This window comes from Ascaphus truei, chromosome 2 (assembly GCF_040206685.1).
Source record: "Ascaphus truei isolate aAscTru1 chromosome 2, aAscTru1.hap1, whole genome shotgun sequence".
Classification (NCBI taxonomy): domain Eukaryota; kingdom Metazoa; phylum Chordata; class Amphibia; order Anura; family Ascaphidae; genus Ascaphus; species Ascaphus truei.
Genome location: NC_134484.1, coordinates 471,892,608 through 471,909,474, shown reverse-complemented (window position 1 = coordinate 471,909,474; position 16,867 = coordinate 471,892,608). Strand labels below are relative to the sequence as shown.

Sequence of the window (16,867 nt, the reverse complement as noted above, 5' to 3'; positions counted from 1 at the left end):
AGATCGTTGCCAAGAAGAACATTGGCATCCAAACCGGGTAAAACCCCCCACCTCCCGCACACCCTGGCCCTCCCCCCAATCCAAAAAGATTCTGGCCACTTCCAGGATACGTGGCTCTCTGTCGGCCACAGTGATCTGTATCCCAGGGCCTGGGATCAATTCCTCTGGCCGGACCATATCAGGTCGGACCAGGGTCACTGCAGCTCCTGAATCCAGCAAGCCAACTGTTTGCCGGTCACCGACTGTGACTGGGGTGAGATGTCTGCTCCGGCCGACCGTCTGCTGCAGGTCCGCGCTGAGATTTCCTCCGCTCCTGGCTGTAGGCACCGATGAAACCGGGACAGGTGTGGCATGGGACATCTCGCTGGGAGTTGGTTCCATGACCGGTCCGGAGTCTTTGGTGGAAGCCACCCGCACGCGGGCTACCGGCTTCGCAGCTGGGGTGCGTTGCCCCTGATGGGGTCCGCTGGAACGCAGGGGTTCCGGGCGATCTGGTCTGATGTGACCAGGGCGGTTGCAGTTGTAGCACCGGCGCTAATGCCGGAGCTCCCCCGCCTTCAGTGGACTGCTGCCCGCAGGCGGCCTCTGAGTCCATTGGGGGGTATTGGCAGACTTTCTGGCCGGTGCCGCCGCCACCGCCGCCTTGGCTACTGCTTTGGCGGTCATCAGGGCTCGGCTGGCCACATAGTCGTCTGCAAGCCTCGCCGCCTCCTGGTAAGTCTTGGGCTTCTTGTCGTACACCCAAGCCCTCACCGCCGGCGGACACTGCTGCATTAGCTGCTCCTGAAAGATGAGGTCCAGCAGGCGTTGGTAAGTCCGTGCCTCATAGCCCTCCACCCAGCGTTTCCCGTACAAAGCCATGCGGGTCATGTAGGTAACATAGGACTCCTGGGGCTGCCTCTCTTACTGCCGGAATTTACCCCGGTAGACTTCAGGGGTAAAACCGTACTGAAACAATAACAGTTCTTTCACGTGGTCATAGTCATCAGCATACTCATCTGGAAGCGCCATCATCGTCTGCTTAGCCAAGCCGGACAGTAAGGGGTCCAAACGTGCAACCCTATGCTGGGGAAGCACTTTGTACCGCCGACACTGTGTCTCAAAGTTCTTTAGAAAACTGTCGATCTGATCAGTACCTTCCACGAACTTGGTGAGACTGTGCTGATCCAGTTTGAGTTCATCTTGGTTGGGTTGGATGAGGGCAATAAGCGGGTCTGTTCACTGCCATAGTGATAAACTGCAGCCGCTCCTCCGGTGTCCCTCTGTCACCCCACGCAGTAATCAGTGCCAACATTTCAGGGGTGAACTGTCACGGTAGCTTATGACAAGATATAATGAACACCAAATATCTGGGTTGAACTGAACGAGGCTTAAGATATAATAAAATATAATTTATTCCTTAAATAAGGTGAACACAGCAATATAGTACAATTAACAGGCAAGAAGATAACACTTACTTATGGTTGGGGAATGCAGAAGTATCCAATAACAATTCTCCCGCAGTCCAGTGACATTCAAGATGGAATCAGAAGCACAACTCCAGCAATCCAGTGACATTCAAGATGGTATCAGAAGCACAACTCCAGCAATCCAGCACAACTAAAAACTGTAGGGTTGACACAGTTTATATACCTGTGCAACCCTATTCTTAACATTGAACACAGCCTATTGGTGAACAATTAACTGTATTCACTCTATAATGTGGAGACACAGACTAACAGACTAACCCATGCCCTCAGGTAACAATTAGACTGGCAGAGTTTGTTGATTGACTAATACTTAATCCCTAGACATTGGGTAACAATCAAGGCAGTTACTTTTTGATCACCGTGCTTAGGCTACTCAGCCGTCTGCCCTTCATGACTTATTAGCCTAGCAAATGGCGTCTGCATTTTCAGAACAGATCCAAAATAAAATACATATACACTTTAATATCTACACATATTAATAAGTTCCATTCTGGTGGGCTCAGTGGGTCGACCTTTGCCAGTTTTTAATGCTTACAGTGACTCCACATATTGGCCAAATATGAACTCTCTGCGACCTCCAGAACTGGAGATACAGAAATGCACTTTAAAACATTAAAATACATGCTTATAATGAAACATGGGAACAGGGGAACATACATTTTCAAGGTACAACAAGGTGCACACCTCATCCCTGGACCGCAGTCCAGTTAACCCCTTGTCTCTGGTGAGGTCAGGGGATGGCCATATGGGGTGCAACCCCTTTAATACCGGGCCACCCCCTTTCTCCCTCTACATGAACGGACTGGTAGCCGCAGCAACCAGTACCCCTCCTGTTGCATTGCTCCCGGGAGGTGCACTCGTTCCCTCTCCGAGATTCCGCCGCCCCGGCACTGGGTTCCTTCCCTGATCTCCGGGTGGCTGTATAAGGGCAAGCTGAGCCGTATCCTGAGGCTCTGCAAGCCAGGCTTCATAGTCACTGATTGCGTCAACCATGTCTGCGACCTCCTGGTTCTAATGGGGCAGTCCATATTCAAGGCACTTGTCCTTCAGCTGAGCTCGGGTCCTCATGTTGGATGAGCCTTCAACCTCGCTCATGGTTCACGGTCGCAGCAGGGAGGTGGTGTTACAACTTGTGTTAACTGTTGCACTACTGTGTGTTCAATATCTTTAGTCCCAGGAACTCGCAATTACTCTCGAGTTCCCACTATATGACAGAGTCCCGCAGAACACTGTAATATAGGTTCAGTTCAATCCCGCCGCTGCCACCAGTTAATTATAGAGCTTGTCACGGTAACTTATGACAAGATATAATGAACATCAAATATCTGGGTTGAACTGAACGAGGCTTAGATATAATAAAATATATTTATTCCTTACTAAAGGTGAACACAGCAATATAGTACAATTAACAGACAAGAAGGTAACACTTACTTAGGGTTGGGGAATGGAGAAGTATCAGCTAGCAATTCTCCAGCAATCCGGTGACATTCCAGGTGGAATCAAAAGAATAACTCCTACAAAAACTGTAGGGTTGACACAGTTTATATACCTGTGTAACCCTATTCTTAACATTGAATACAGACTATTGGTGAACAATTATCTGTATCCAATCCCTAATGGGGAGACACAGTTTAAACCATGCCCCCCAGCTAGTTAGCCCATGTGTACTGGGACTCTGAGGATCTTATTTCTGTAACCCAATAATTAAATCAGGGGCGACGACCAGTCTACCAAATGAAGTATCTGTCAGGAGCTTCATTGTTTGTAGGTGTAGATATACCACTTACAAACTACTCCAGTTTGACGCTTCCCCGCCCTCAGGTAACAATTAGAGTGGCAGAGTCTGTTGATTAGTACTTGGTTCCTAGTATAAACAATCAGGGCAGTTAACTTTTGATCACAGGGCTTTATGTTAAATCATCCGGCTGCCCTTCCTGACCTATTAGCATAGCAGATGGAGTCTGCATTTTCAGAGCAGATTCAAAATACCACATACACCTTAATATTTTCACATATTAATAAGTTCCGTTCTGGGGGGCTCAGTGGGTCGAGATTTGCCAGTTTTCAATGCCTACAGTGACTCCACATATTGGCCAAATTTCAACACTCTGTGACCTCCAAAACTGGAGATACAGAAATGCACTTTAAAACATTAAAATACAGGATTATAATGAAACATGGGAACAGGGGAACATACATTTTCCTGACATGACAAGGTGTAAGCCACATTCCTAGACCGCAGTCCAGTTAACCCCTTGCCTCCCTGGTGAGGTCAGGGGGTGGCCACATGGGGTGCAACCCCTTTAATACCAGGCCAACCCCCTCTCCCTCTACAATGACCTCCATTACTTCAACTTGGGTGGATTTTCTCATTAACCCCAAGTGTACCCCATGGCACCTCTCTATCACAGTCGGCAGACTTCTAGGCTTGGGCCCTTCTTTCACGGGCACACTTCCATCCCATTCGAGACTCTCTTTGTACAGCAGTTGCCCTCATGGCAAGGAATCCACTTTGGACCCTGTGGGAACTGGAATACCACTGAATTCTTACCGTTTTACTCCATCGAATCTTGGTCCTCCCATTCCGTGTCTTGTGGAAAGTAGACTAGTACTGCAAAGGTATTACAGTCACGCTTACAGGCGAGCACAACTTGCTCAGGCGGTTCAAACTTTGCAATCTCGTTTTGCAGTTGATCGGTGTCCCCAGCTCTCACTCTACCGTTGTCTTTACGGGTATTTTGTTTCGGTGGAATTCAGAAGCTTGTGTCGTGTAACAGACGTGCTCGCCACAAACCAGGACCGGACCGCAGGGCTGAGGTGAGGATATGAAAGCACCGACCTGAGACCGCAAAGCCGATTGCTGATTCCATCGTCGTGGGTAGCCGGGTCGGGGTTGGAGAAGGCAGGGTAAACGTTATCCGTGCTGGGGTCAAGGCAGGCGGCACAGGCGCGATGGTCGAGGTCACAGGCTGGGGTCAAGGTAGGCGGCACAGGAGGATGGTCATGGTCACAGGCTCGGGTCGACATCAGGAAGACTTCAGCGTAGGCGCTTCAGCGCAAAGGAAGGTCTTCGGAACATTTATTGCTCATATGGACAACAGTTGTTCTTTGTTCTAGGGGCTCTGCTCATTATTTTTGGGGGGTACAGGGTTAAGGGAAGTACCTTATGTTCCTTTGGGGCACGAGGGAACGGGCCTGAGGAAGGGGTTTTCTCCCCGAAAAGTTGCCCCCCTTACTTATCCTTTTTTCCCTGTGTCATGTTCCTATGCCATCTATGATTTTAGGTTTGTTTGTGCTATATTTTCATGCCTGTGTTGCATCTCTCCATGTATATGTTTACCATGTGCTTGGCTTGCATTAAATATTTTTTCATTTGGCATTTTTCCCGTTTTGAGATTTGTCTTAGAAGTCAGCGAGTGTTGGAACCATTATTAATATTTTATAATTATATATAGAATAAAATAAATAACGTGACTAAATTTAAAAATATCAGTAAATGTACAAATAAACCATTAACCCCAAAAACATTTTAAAAAAGGCGAAAAATATAAATGACTACATAAATACATGGAAGTATGTGCCGTCACCATCAAGCGACACGGGGTAAGGATAAGGCATTAAACTGAACAGATCACATTCTTACAGTAAAATAATCACTAAAATACAAAAGTAGAATATTGATATTAAACTTGTAGAACAGAGAAAACGTGCAGTTGCCCTATGTTCATATCCAAAGCCTGTATCTTCAATCATATATCCTTATCCGAATTGAATGATCAGATATGAATTTCATATACAATGGTGCAGAATATTGAAACATCAGCCAGAATGAACACATGGCTGTAAATTTCTTTAAAGAAATACCTTGTAAATGTAACAAATTGATACATATAGGCTTCAAAAAGTGTAACATTTTAAAAACATTTGTATCCAGCAATCTGTTTACAACCGGATCAGATCTATTGCTATATAGATTGTTATCCCAAAAGGGAACATTATAAAATATCCCACGTAAGTATATTATAGATCTCAAAATCCTATTGGAACAGAGCAATAGGGGCTGTAAACTTATCTAAGGAAATATCTCAAAGATGTAACAAATTAATTTGCATAGATTTTAGGAAATATGACAGTCAAGAACATTAATAGCCAACAACCTGTTATGAACCAGGTATAGTCCGTTTCTATATAAATGTTTTTCCCACTTGAGATGAAATATTCTACACGGATGATGAATTATCCACACTTTGTATTCCCATAGTCATCTAAAACCAATTGGGTTATGGATATCCCTTATTATGTCAAAATATGGAATATATATCCTGTAAACCTAAATATGTTAAATATCAGGAAAAAGTAGGAAAAATATTAAACTTATGTCTGAAATTATTTCAACATGATCATATATTAAATGAGGGGACCATCCAAACCTCCAAGGACTAGAGACAAAATCAAATATCTCAATCAATGAATCTTACAAAATATGTTTAAGATCCAATTCAGTGTTCATTCCGTGGGGAGACAGTGTGCCTAATGTATAAATCCATTCTTCCTTGAAAGGTTGCAGACCCCTGCCTTAGGCAATCAATACAGTAATAAATACAAATGATCATTTTAAAACATAATTCACTGAGCTTCTAGAAACAACTTTCAGGTCTTTGGTGGCCTCCATCAAAGTCATTGTGGACACTGGATATTAAGGGGCAACAACCGTATAACTATATGGGTTAAAAAGTGAGCATTTTGTTAATTAAGCAGTGAGTACATTTTGCACAGTATTTTATTAGGAATTTGCTTTCAGACATTTTGATTTACAGATAAATAATTTCAGTTCTATATTTTTTGTTTACTCCTGTTAGAGAACTTCCTGAAGGAGGAGCACAGCGAGAGCTCTGATATGTCCAGAAACCATCTGATTCCTCGCAGCCCTGAAGTGCCAAAATCCAATGATTCCTGCCACACGTTGGACACATGCAAGGAACCAGTGCCAGCAGAGAATTCCTTTATTTGTACAGAGTGTGGGAAACAACTCCGTAGTAAGATGAACCTCCTAAGACACGAGAATATTCATACAGGGAAGAAACATTTCAAATGTAAAGAGTGTGGGAAACAATTCAGCAGTAAGGAATATCTCCTCAAACACCAGATTATTCATACTGGGAAGAAACCTTTCAAATGTAGAGAGTGTGGGAAATGTTTCTCTCGGAAGGTTGCCCTCAATGAACATGAGGGGATTCACACAGGGGTAACACCATTCACATGCACAGTGTGTGGGAAAGGTTATTCACGGAAGATCAACCTCCTCGACCATGAGAGTAGTCACAAAGGGGTAAAACCATTCCCATGTACAGTGTGTGGGAAAAACTTTTCATGGAGGAGCGCCCTCTTCCAACACAAAAAAATCCACACAGGGGAGAAACCTTTCCAATGTACAGAGTGTGAGAAGCAATTCATTAGTAATGTCAACCTCCTCTTACACCAGAAGATTCACACAGGAAGACCAAAACCATTCCTATGTACAGAGTGTGGGAAAAGCTGTTCACTGAAGAGCGAACTCTCCATACACCACAGGATCCACACAGGGGAGAAACCTTTCCCATGTACAGAGTGTGAGAAACAATTCAGTGTTAAGAGTAGCCTCCGCCAACACCAGATAATACATACAGGGGTTAAACCTTTCACATGTGCAGAGTGTGGTTGCTGCTTTACATCGAAGAGGAGTCTCCGTGAACACAAGAGGATTCACACAGGGGAGAAACCTTTCACATGTACAGAGTGTGGGGAACAATATCGTATTAAGGAATTACTCCTCAGACACCAGATGATTCACATAAAGGTTGTCTCGTGAGAGTTACCTCCTCCAAAACACCACAGGATTCATACAAGTGAGAAACCACTTGCTTGTTCAGGAGATTACAGAGATGCCCAATGCTACATCCAACATGACAAAAATACACAGTAAAATTGTAATTTAGTTTAACCCTTTGGACAAAGCATTATAAGCTTGCGAGCCATGACAAGGCAGACCCTGTTCGCAAGTCCTAACACTACCAGATAAAATACTAATATACCTCTTTTAGGATTAAAATTCTCATTTACCTCTATTAGGAGGGAGAAAGACCACATTGGATCTATATCCAGTAGAATACAAGGACCTACTAACTTGGGAAGTGGGGAGGGGTGCGCTTAAAACCTGGGAAGGAGGAGCCACTAACCTCCAACAGCTGAGAATAGGTTAACAAAACACAAAACCCCAGCAAGCTCTTTTTGGAAACCCTTGTGCCCCCACAAAATATATATGAATATAAGTGTTAAAAAGGAGAAGTCGTGAGGAGACCACGCCCCCCGATGGTGAATGGCAGCTTAGAATGAGAGCTCCATTCCCCCCGGTGCATTATAGTGAAAAATAACAGTCAAAACGCTATCGTTTCCTTAATAAAGATAAGCGCAACATACATCAACCTACAGGGATGGCTTCTACCAAAGCGGTGCGCAGAAAAACGCAGCCAGTATCTACATATTTTAAAAGTAAAGATACAGCTAAGGCCGGGACTCCCGATTCCCCTGTGCAACTGCCAGCAGCAGACCCCGATATGGACACCCCTGCAGAGGAGCAGGATGACATGGCAGTGATGCGCCGAAAGGACATGAAGGAGTTTTGCTCCTCCATGAAAAAGTTCTTCAAGGCAGAACTCTGGGCACTATGGAAAGATGTGGATGCCCTGGGGGAGCGTACCGATACCTTGGAATCTAGGGCAGAAGAGACCACCAGCGCCATATCCCAGACACAAACACAAGTGTCCACCCTTAAAGATCAAATCAGATCCCTGGAGGACAAGATCGACGACGGGGAGAACCGCGACCGTCGCTGCAATGTCCGCCTGCGCGGGGTGCCGGAATCGGTCACAGACCCTGAGGACTTTGCCACTAAGTGGCTGGAGCATCTGTTCCCAGATCTGACAGAAAGGGACTTAATGCTAGACAGGTGCCATAGGGCACTCAGAGGAAGACCCCAGCAGGGGGACGCCCCCAGAGACATCGTTATGCGGTTCCACTGCTACCGGACAAAAGAACAAACATGCCAAGTCGCCAGGGAGATGAAAACACTCGGAGTTTGAGCACATCAAATTCCAAGTCTACCAAGATCTGTCCCCCGCTACCCTGGCAAAAAGGAGGGCAATGGCCCCCATAACTAGAGCTCTCCGGGACAAAGAGGTGCGCTACATGTGGTTGTTCCCATGTGCAGTTCTAGTTCTGAAAAACGGTGTTGCACACACTGAAACATGCAGAGGATGGAGAGGGATTCCTTCGTAAGGTCCTTGGCTCCCCGCAAAGTCCCCCTCACCTGGTAGCTGCCAAAGATGGCGCCCCCTCAACCTCATGGCGCGCAGCTGGGAGCTCACGACCCGTAGCTAGAGTTGAAGAGGAGTCGCCGTGCTCCACATAGACTACTACATCAATAAACTACTACATCCTCCCCCAAACTCCCCAGCAAGACCCTATAGAAAGCCCTAGCCAAGAGGTGCTTGTCCGGTGCCCCCTATCAACCCCCCTATGAGGACCAAGAGGATTACCAGCCCCTGCAGGTCTACTCACTTTTTTTGCGGGGCAGCCATCTTCTCCTGCTCCTTCCCCGAGGCGCGCGGGAACAGCCCTGTTCTTCGTGGGCTGATCCGGTGACATCACTGGCTATCGCGAGACTTGGAACAAGATGCATGCGCAGAGAGACCCAGCCGCGACGGCGCTGGGGGATGACGTGGCCGGAGCCCATGATGGCAGCAGCGGGGTCATGCCGGCACCCAAATCCCCCCCTAGGGCCAAAATACATCGCCGAGCCAGCGAGACTCAGCAGTTGGACACGCCGGGCGGCGCACCCGGAGCTGGGACACGTCCAGGGATAAGGAAGACAGGGGGGCGGGATTGTGAAGACGGGGGGTGGGAAAGTGACGACAGGGGGGGCGGGATTGGGGAGCAGGAGGAGAGTTGAAGGAGCAGGTTGATGGGCGGGGGAGGGGAAGTGTATATGCATGCCTGGGACATCCTGTGGTTGGGGAGTCGGTGGCTGCCTCCTGCTTGACCCCACATGGGAACATGGACCACCATAGAGAGACGGGTCTACATGTAGCCAGTTAACGTCAGCGTCACGTGCGCCAGTGTATCCTCCGCCATCTTGGATGCCGCTGGGTGGTCGCAATGAACGTTGACCACCCACACATTAAACGTTAACCACCCACACATTAAAGGACAGAGGCACCTAACGGGGAGGAGTCCAACACCCTGCCATATAGAGGGTAGACATCCACACATGAGAGGATAAGGAAGACTAGGTAGCCGTTCTTCTGAGCTCCTCACCTCTAAGAATGGTCATGATTGGAGCTACGCAGACCGCACAATAGGAACCCTCTGGGGGGGCACGGGGCTCCTTACAACCTACATCCACATAGAGGGCAAAAACAGGGGGAGCAGGGAGAGGGGGAGCTAAGGGAGAAGTTCATTAGGTAGATGTTATGTGATTGAATGTTTTTTATTGCTAAAGTTATAAGTTATACTGTTATTTAACTGTTGTCTGTTTAAAGGAGATGCGCCGGCGGGACAGTTCCCTGATCGGCGTGTATGTGTCCTCCGCTACGATCCCTACAGAACGGGGGTCGCAAACAAGTCCCAGGGAGGCCAAGACCCAGCAGGCAGGGGAGATCCCGTCGTCAGTCTGGGCCAAGTGACCCATCCCTTGGGTGCAAGGGCCACTTCCGGGGGCTCCCGGAGTGGGCTCTTGTGTTCGTGTTCCTATTTGTTTTCTGTACACTAGTATATTCGTCATTATTTGTTGTGAACCCAATCCCCTTTGTTGTGACCCTCATGTGCTCTCCTCTGTCCCCCTCACCTCCCCCCCGCCCTCCCCGTCACCTTCCACTCCCTCGTTACCCTCCCCTCAACTACCAACTTAAAAGGATGCGCCCTGAAGTGAGTGAGTATCAGGTCCTACAGATGGATCCCACGGGTAAGTCAAGCAACATAGCGATGCGCGTAGTACACAGTAATAAATGGCGTTGACTTTTTTATATCCCACAATGTGCAGGGCTTTAACAACCCCGCTAAACTCAAACTAGCCTTCACCGACTATAAAAGAAAACATGCTGACGTGTTGCTCCTACAAGAGACACATTTCAGTAAAACCAATACCCCCAAATACCTTGATAAGGAATTTTCCCAGGTTTTCTCTGCCTCTGCCGAAGTAAAAAAACGGGGAGTTGTCATCCTATTCCGTAATAGTATCCCATTCGAAGGCCTGCTAACCAAACGGGATGACGAGGGCAGGTATATTATAACAGTAGGTACTATTAGGGGACAAAAGATCACAATCGCATGTATATATGCCCCTTGTGAAAGGAGTGCAATCTTCGAAAAATTCTTTAGAACCCTAAACTCGGTTGCGCAAGGAAGTGTTGTCTTAGCAGGAGACTTTAATATGGTCCTACAACCTCACATGGATAGATCAGGTGGAGTTACCCTACACAATAAAGGAGCAGGTATATCCCTACGCAGAGGCCTCAAAAGTAACCAACTAATAGACATATGGAGAGAGCTACATCCAGCAGATAGGAACTACACATTCTTCTTGCACCCACATGGCTCATACAGTAGGATTGATTACTTCGCAGTGTCCTGTCACCTGGTCCCCAAGGTCACCCAAGCGGAGATCCATGATATTTCATGGTCTGACCACGCACCCATAGAGCTCCGGTGCAATAATATTCATACGGTTAGACCAGGAACGAACTGGAAGCTAAATAAATCCATTCTAAAAATTCCAGAGATCTGTGATACTGTGGGTAGTGAGATAGACCAATTTTTCAAGGTAAATGCCCGCTCTGTCTCCTCACATCTGGTCCTCTGGGAGGCGCATAAAGCGACTCTCCGAGGTACCCTCATAAATATCACAGCTAGACGAAAAAAAGAGAGAGAGGCAAAAATTGTCACGCTCCAAACTAAATTACAGGCTCTCTCCACCAAGCATAAAAAGAACCTAGATCCGCAAACCCTACAAGAGGTAAAAGACACTAAAATTGAATTAAACATGATACTGACCTCCAGGGCTGATAGCTCATTGAGTTGGTCAAAGAGGAAATTTTACGATAAAGCAAACAGGCCGGATACGATGCTGGCCCGCATGCTGAAAGACAGGCAAACTAAATACAACATCCAAGCTTTACGCTTAAAATCTGGTACCCCTACTTCCAACCCCCAGAAGATAGTATATGAATTCGGCTCCTTCTATGAGACACTCTATAATGGTGAGAAAGTGGCACATAATCCTAACACGAGCAGTAAGCTAAGAGATTTCCTGGCTAGCTCCAATCTGGTGAGATTGACGGAATCAAACAGAGCCGTCCTAAATGCCGACTTCACATATGAGGAGTTGACACAGGCCATTAAGGAATTCAAACATTCAAATGCACCGGGGCCGGACGGCTTCTCAGGGTTATACTACAAGAAATTTATCAAGTTGGTTGCTCCAAGTCTTCAACGCTATTTTAGCGGGAGCCCCCATCCCCAAGGAGATGTTACAGGCGTCTATATCAATCATTCCTAAACCAGGGAAAGACCCACTAGACTGCAAAAGTTATAGGCCCATATCACTAATCAATACGGATATCAAGCTGTATGCTAAGTTACTGGCCAATAGACTATGTCTTATCCTACCCAGACTTATACATCCAGATCAGGTCGGATTTATCAAGGGCCGACAAGCCGCAGATAATACCCGTCGATTTCTAGATCTGATAGATTTGGCCACTATTGACACCGCTCAAAGTATGTTGTTAAGTCTGGACGCCGAAAAGACTTTCGATAGGATAGACTGGCCCTACCTGTAGGAGATGCTTGCGGCATTTGGCTTTGGAGATCGGGTGAGTGATGCAATTTTATCGCTGTTCTCTAACCCCACCGCCAGGGTTGTACACCAAGACTACCCCTCTCGGCCCTTCCAAATTAGGAGTGGTACGAGACAGGGCTGCCCACTATCACCCCTCCTATTCGCCCTCTCTATCGAACCCCTGGCGGCGCAAATCAGAGGAAACCCTGACATCTCAGGGTTAAACGCATACTCCCAAATCCATAAAGCGGCCCTGTACGCAGATGACATCCTCTTGATGATCACAAAACCCCTCACTTCACTACCGAACCTATTTGACCTGCTGGACCGGTTTTCTAAAATTTCCGGCTTCAAAATCAATCAGTCCAAGTCTGAGGCTCTCAATGTCAATCTCCCCAGACAGATAGAAAAATTATTAAAATTAAACTTTAAATTTCACTGGCAATACAAGTCTATAAAATATCTGGGTGTCCACATCACCAGAAACGTCAAAGATATATATGACGCAAATTATCCCAACCTAATCTGGACCCTAAAATCAGACCTACAAAAGTGGAAATCTAAAAGGATCTCCTGGATAGGAAGAATCCATAGTGTCAAAATTAACTTACTCCCCCGTATCTTATATCTCTTCCAAACTCTCTCAGTGCCACTCAGATTGAAGGACCTGCACTCACTTCAATCCGACATCTCCAAGTTTATATGGGGAGGTAAAAAATCAAGAGTCAGCAAAATCAATATGAAAAGGTCGGTCCTGGCTGGGGGCCTAGCGGTACCCTTCCTGTTATCATATTACAAAGCGGCACAATTGAGCCAAATTGTGCAATGGCAGTCTGACCCGAGATCTAAGAGATGGGTTGAATTAGAGAGCGCAGCCTGTGAGCCTGAAGAATTACGTAATCTAATCTGGCTCCTTAAAACGGTGCGAAAAGTCGCTAATATGCCGCTATCCTCAATGACCAACTCATTGTCAATCTGGGAGGCCACAAACATTAAGCATTCCCTCACAATGACACGCTCTATGATGTCACCGCTGTGGAATAATTCCGAGTTCGTGCCGGGCCTTTCGGTCGGTAATATATCAATTTGGAGAAAGAAAGGTTATAATCGGATTAAAGATCTGGAAGGCCATGACAGAAAAATTAAGACGTTTGATCACGTCAGATTAGAAAAAGATCCCCCACTCAGAATTCTTTAGATACCTCCAGATCAGGGCATTCTATAACAAATTTGCCCCGTACCCACCATTGACATCTTTTGAAAATCTCTGTCTGGCAGAGACTGACACAAAGGGACTTACCTCGCAGCTATACAGCTAAGTGATCAGTACTAGCGAACAAGCCCATGAGATACCCTCATTTAGATCTCGATGGGAAACAGACATCGGAGAATGTCTGGAAGACGAGGACTGGAGTGCTATTTTTCTAGCCACAGCAAAGAGTTCCATATGTACCACCCTCAAGGAGAACGCATATAAGGTCCTGATGCGATGGTACCTTAACCCACTGAAATTATCAAGGTTCGTGCCGGGATCCTCCCCGCTGTGCCCACGCCAGTGTGGAGGATCAGCAGACCTGCTACATATGCTGTGGTCTTGCCCGAAGATCTCCCCATTCTGGGAGACAATTAGACTTTGGATACAGAGACTGTTTGATCTCACTATTCCCCTGGATCCATGGCTGTTTCTCCTAAACAGACCACTCTCTAAAGCTCACAATAAACTTATTGCTCACTTTGCACTTGCAACGCGGTGTGAGATCGCAGCACTATGGAAAAGCTCGGACATACCAACCATCCCAAAAATTCGGAATCGCATTTGGTTTAGCTGCCAGATGGAAAAGTTAACGAGTCTGGTTAACGACACTGGCGACAATTATCTAAAAGTCTGGACGCCTTGGTTGACACAGACAGACATCCCGGGGATAGGAAGGGCATCAATCTGGCTATGATAGTTATCAGGTCCGTTCTCCTTGGGAGAGGTGTGCTACACCCATGCTCTGTATCGGATGCCCACAATTCAGCCAGGCAACATACCTAGAAGGGCCGCGTAACAACTCTGAGACACACTCACGATCACTAGCACCCCTCCCTGCCCCCCTACCTCCAACCCCCTCTTTTCCCCCTATCTCTCTTCCTCTTGGTTCAATGTTTGTCCACCGGTTTGTCCGTCCGTATGGTTGTTTGTTTGTCGGTCTTCACATTTGTTTGTCTACCCATGTAGTTGTCTACCTGTCGGTGTATACGTCGTTTGGATGATTCGTGTGTCTGTCGGTTAGTCGGTTGGGCTGTTAGTGAGTCGGTAACAGAGCCTGTGCGTCTGATCCCCCCCGGTTAGAATGGGGGGTTGACACTGTAATATTGACTCTGGATTGCGAGCCGTGTCTCGATGCCCCTCTAGGCTCACCAGTTTGACTACAGGTCGAAGTTATGTTACACTACTATTAATATCGTTATACTTCCGGATACAATGAGGATCACCACGACATAATTGTATTGTATTGTATTGTATGTCTTTATTTATATAGCGCCATTAATGTACATAGCGCTTCACAGCAGTAATACATGTGGTAATCCAATAAATAACAGATAATATAAATAACAGATCATGGGAATAAGTGCTTTAGACATTAAGGAAGAGGAGTCCCTGCTCCGAGGAGCTTACAGTCTAATTGGTAGGTAGGGAGAACGTACAGAGACAGTAGGAGGGAGTTCTGGTAATGTATCTTGTAATGTATTGTACTGTATACTGTTATAAACGAATAAAAATTGAAGTTACAAAAAAAAAGGAGAAGACTGTCTTCTTGTCCAATTTGTCCCATTTAGAAGAGGGAGAAATAAATTAACGGAATATCACACGTTTCTCTGGGCATACAGATTTTGGTATCCAACATAAATTGGCAAGTGGATAAGAGGATTACCGTATGTGTCCAATTTTCACCAAGCATTTAGGGTCAATAGACATGCCTATCAATGAGTAGCAATCTGGACTGCTGCCAAATGCTGTAAAGTTAGGAAGAGCTACACCTCTGTATCTCCACACAAACAAGATTTTATTAAATGGGCCTTACATTAAGTTAAGGTATATCAACGTTCTGTAAGTATTAATGAATGCACACATTCTTCTGTACCAGCTGCTGCCAGTCTGATTGCCTCACTCATTCTTTGTTCTCTTTCAGTGTAAATACTGCTGTAAACCCCTGTAAGGAACTAACACCAACACTAGTACCAATTGCAAAATTTTAAAACACTTTTTTTAGCAAATTATACCTTAAAAAAACCCATCGCTAAATAGATTATTGTGATTTGTTTTTATGGGATGTAGAGTTTGAGACTAAAATAGCTTATTGGTATGTAGTTTTTTAAATGTCGTTTTTGGTACATTTGTGGTTTTTCATTGAAATAATAAAGATACACAGAGCGCACCAGAGATCAGTATAAAGGTATGTATTACAAGTATATAAAAAGTATATGACCACTTACAGTTAGGTTTGTAAAAGTGAATGAAGTGGCCATACCCAGGTGGAGGAAACACCAGGAATCAGCTGCTCCTTCACTTTTACGGCTGCTCGTGGCTGATACGCGAATGTGATGAAGCCGGGACTATGGCGTTTTAGCATTGGTTGCAATAACGGTCAGAAATTATATTAGGCGCTAGTGTGTCTTCAAAATCTAAATGCAATGTAACCCGTCTCTTATTGCTGTTCATTTTCGTATGATCCTACATGATATCATACTGCTGTGACGGGGAGGAAAGGGTTAATACCTGATTTGCCATGCATTACTGTTGTTGCCCTGTCCCCGCCATTTTTATTCCCCATGTGCAGGCCATTCCCTGTCTGCGAGGGTAAAAGACAAGATGCCTTGCTTGCCATACTCTAACCAACACATGATAGCAGATCTTAAATGTAAGGCAGGATCTATTTTTTTGTAAGTCCAAGCAGGAATTACTTGGACCCCCAGCTGTGATATGGGTGAATGAGCTTCGGTATTTTTATGACCAAGCCTGAAAGGGCTGTAATTATTTTTATGATGGAGCCTCAAAAGGCTCCCACAGATTTAGAGTCCCCCTGTCTAAAAGAGTGTCAATTATGACAATACCCAGAGGCCCATAATGTATACAATACTGGCATACTGAGGCACAGCAGATGTCAGGCTAGTGACATCTTTAAGACAGAGCCCAGACACAGTGGCCCCAAGAAATGGGTGTAGCCAAGGTATGCTAAGTGGCATGGGCGTCAACCTGACCCATGCGCCCTCCCCACCGGACAGCCCTTTTGACCGGTCTTATGAATTGTGGGTCATTTGGCTATTCGTGGTTTTTTTTGTTCCCACGAGGGGATTGGATCCACATGTTAAGGATAGCTTTGGCCAGTCTAACTGTGGCTTCCCAGGTATTTCCCAGTGTGATTCCTGAATTTTAATCCATGATGTAAAGATGCAAGACTTTGTTCCAGTACAGCAGCAACCAGTCCAGGAGTGAAGGGGTTAACAACCACATAACCACAGGACTTTTAAAACCAAGGCT

The 16,867-nt window shown here is 45.9% G+C and overlaps 1 protein-coding gene across 4 annotated transcripts in view; it reads left to right on the top strand.

Annotated features, from left to right (window-relative positions):
- Positions 1-7,329, top strand: part of LOC142488358 (uncharacterized) — an 85,075-nt gene extending 77,746 nt beyond the window's left edge. For all 4 annotated transcript variants that reach the window (XM_075588782.1, XM_075588783.1, XM_075588781.1 and 1 more), the window contains one exon: positions 6,329-7,329. In XM_075588782.1, the coding sequence (XP_075444897.1) occupies positions 6,329-7,317 (989 nt within the window). In that variant the 3' untranslated portion in view covers positions 7,318-7,329. The remainder of the gene's footprint in view (positions 1-6,328) is intronic.
- The last annotated feature ends 9,538 nt before the right edge of the window (positions 7,330-16,867 follow it).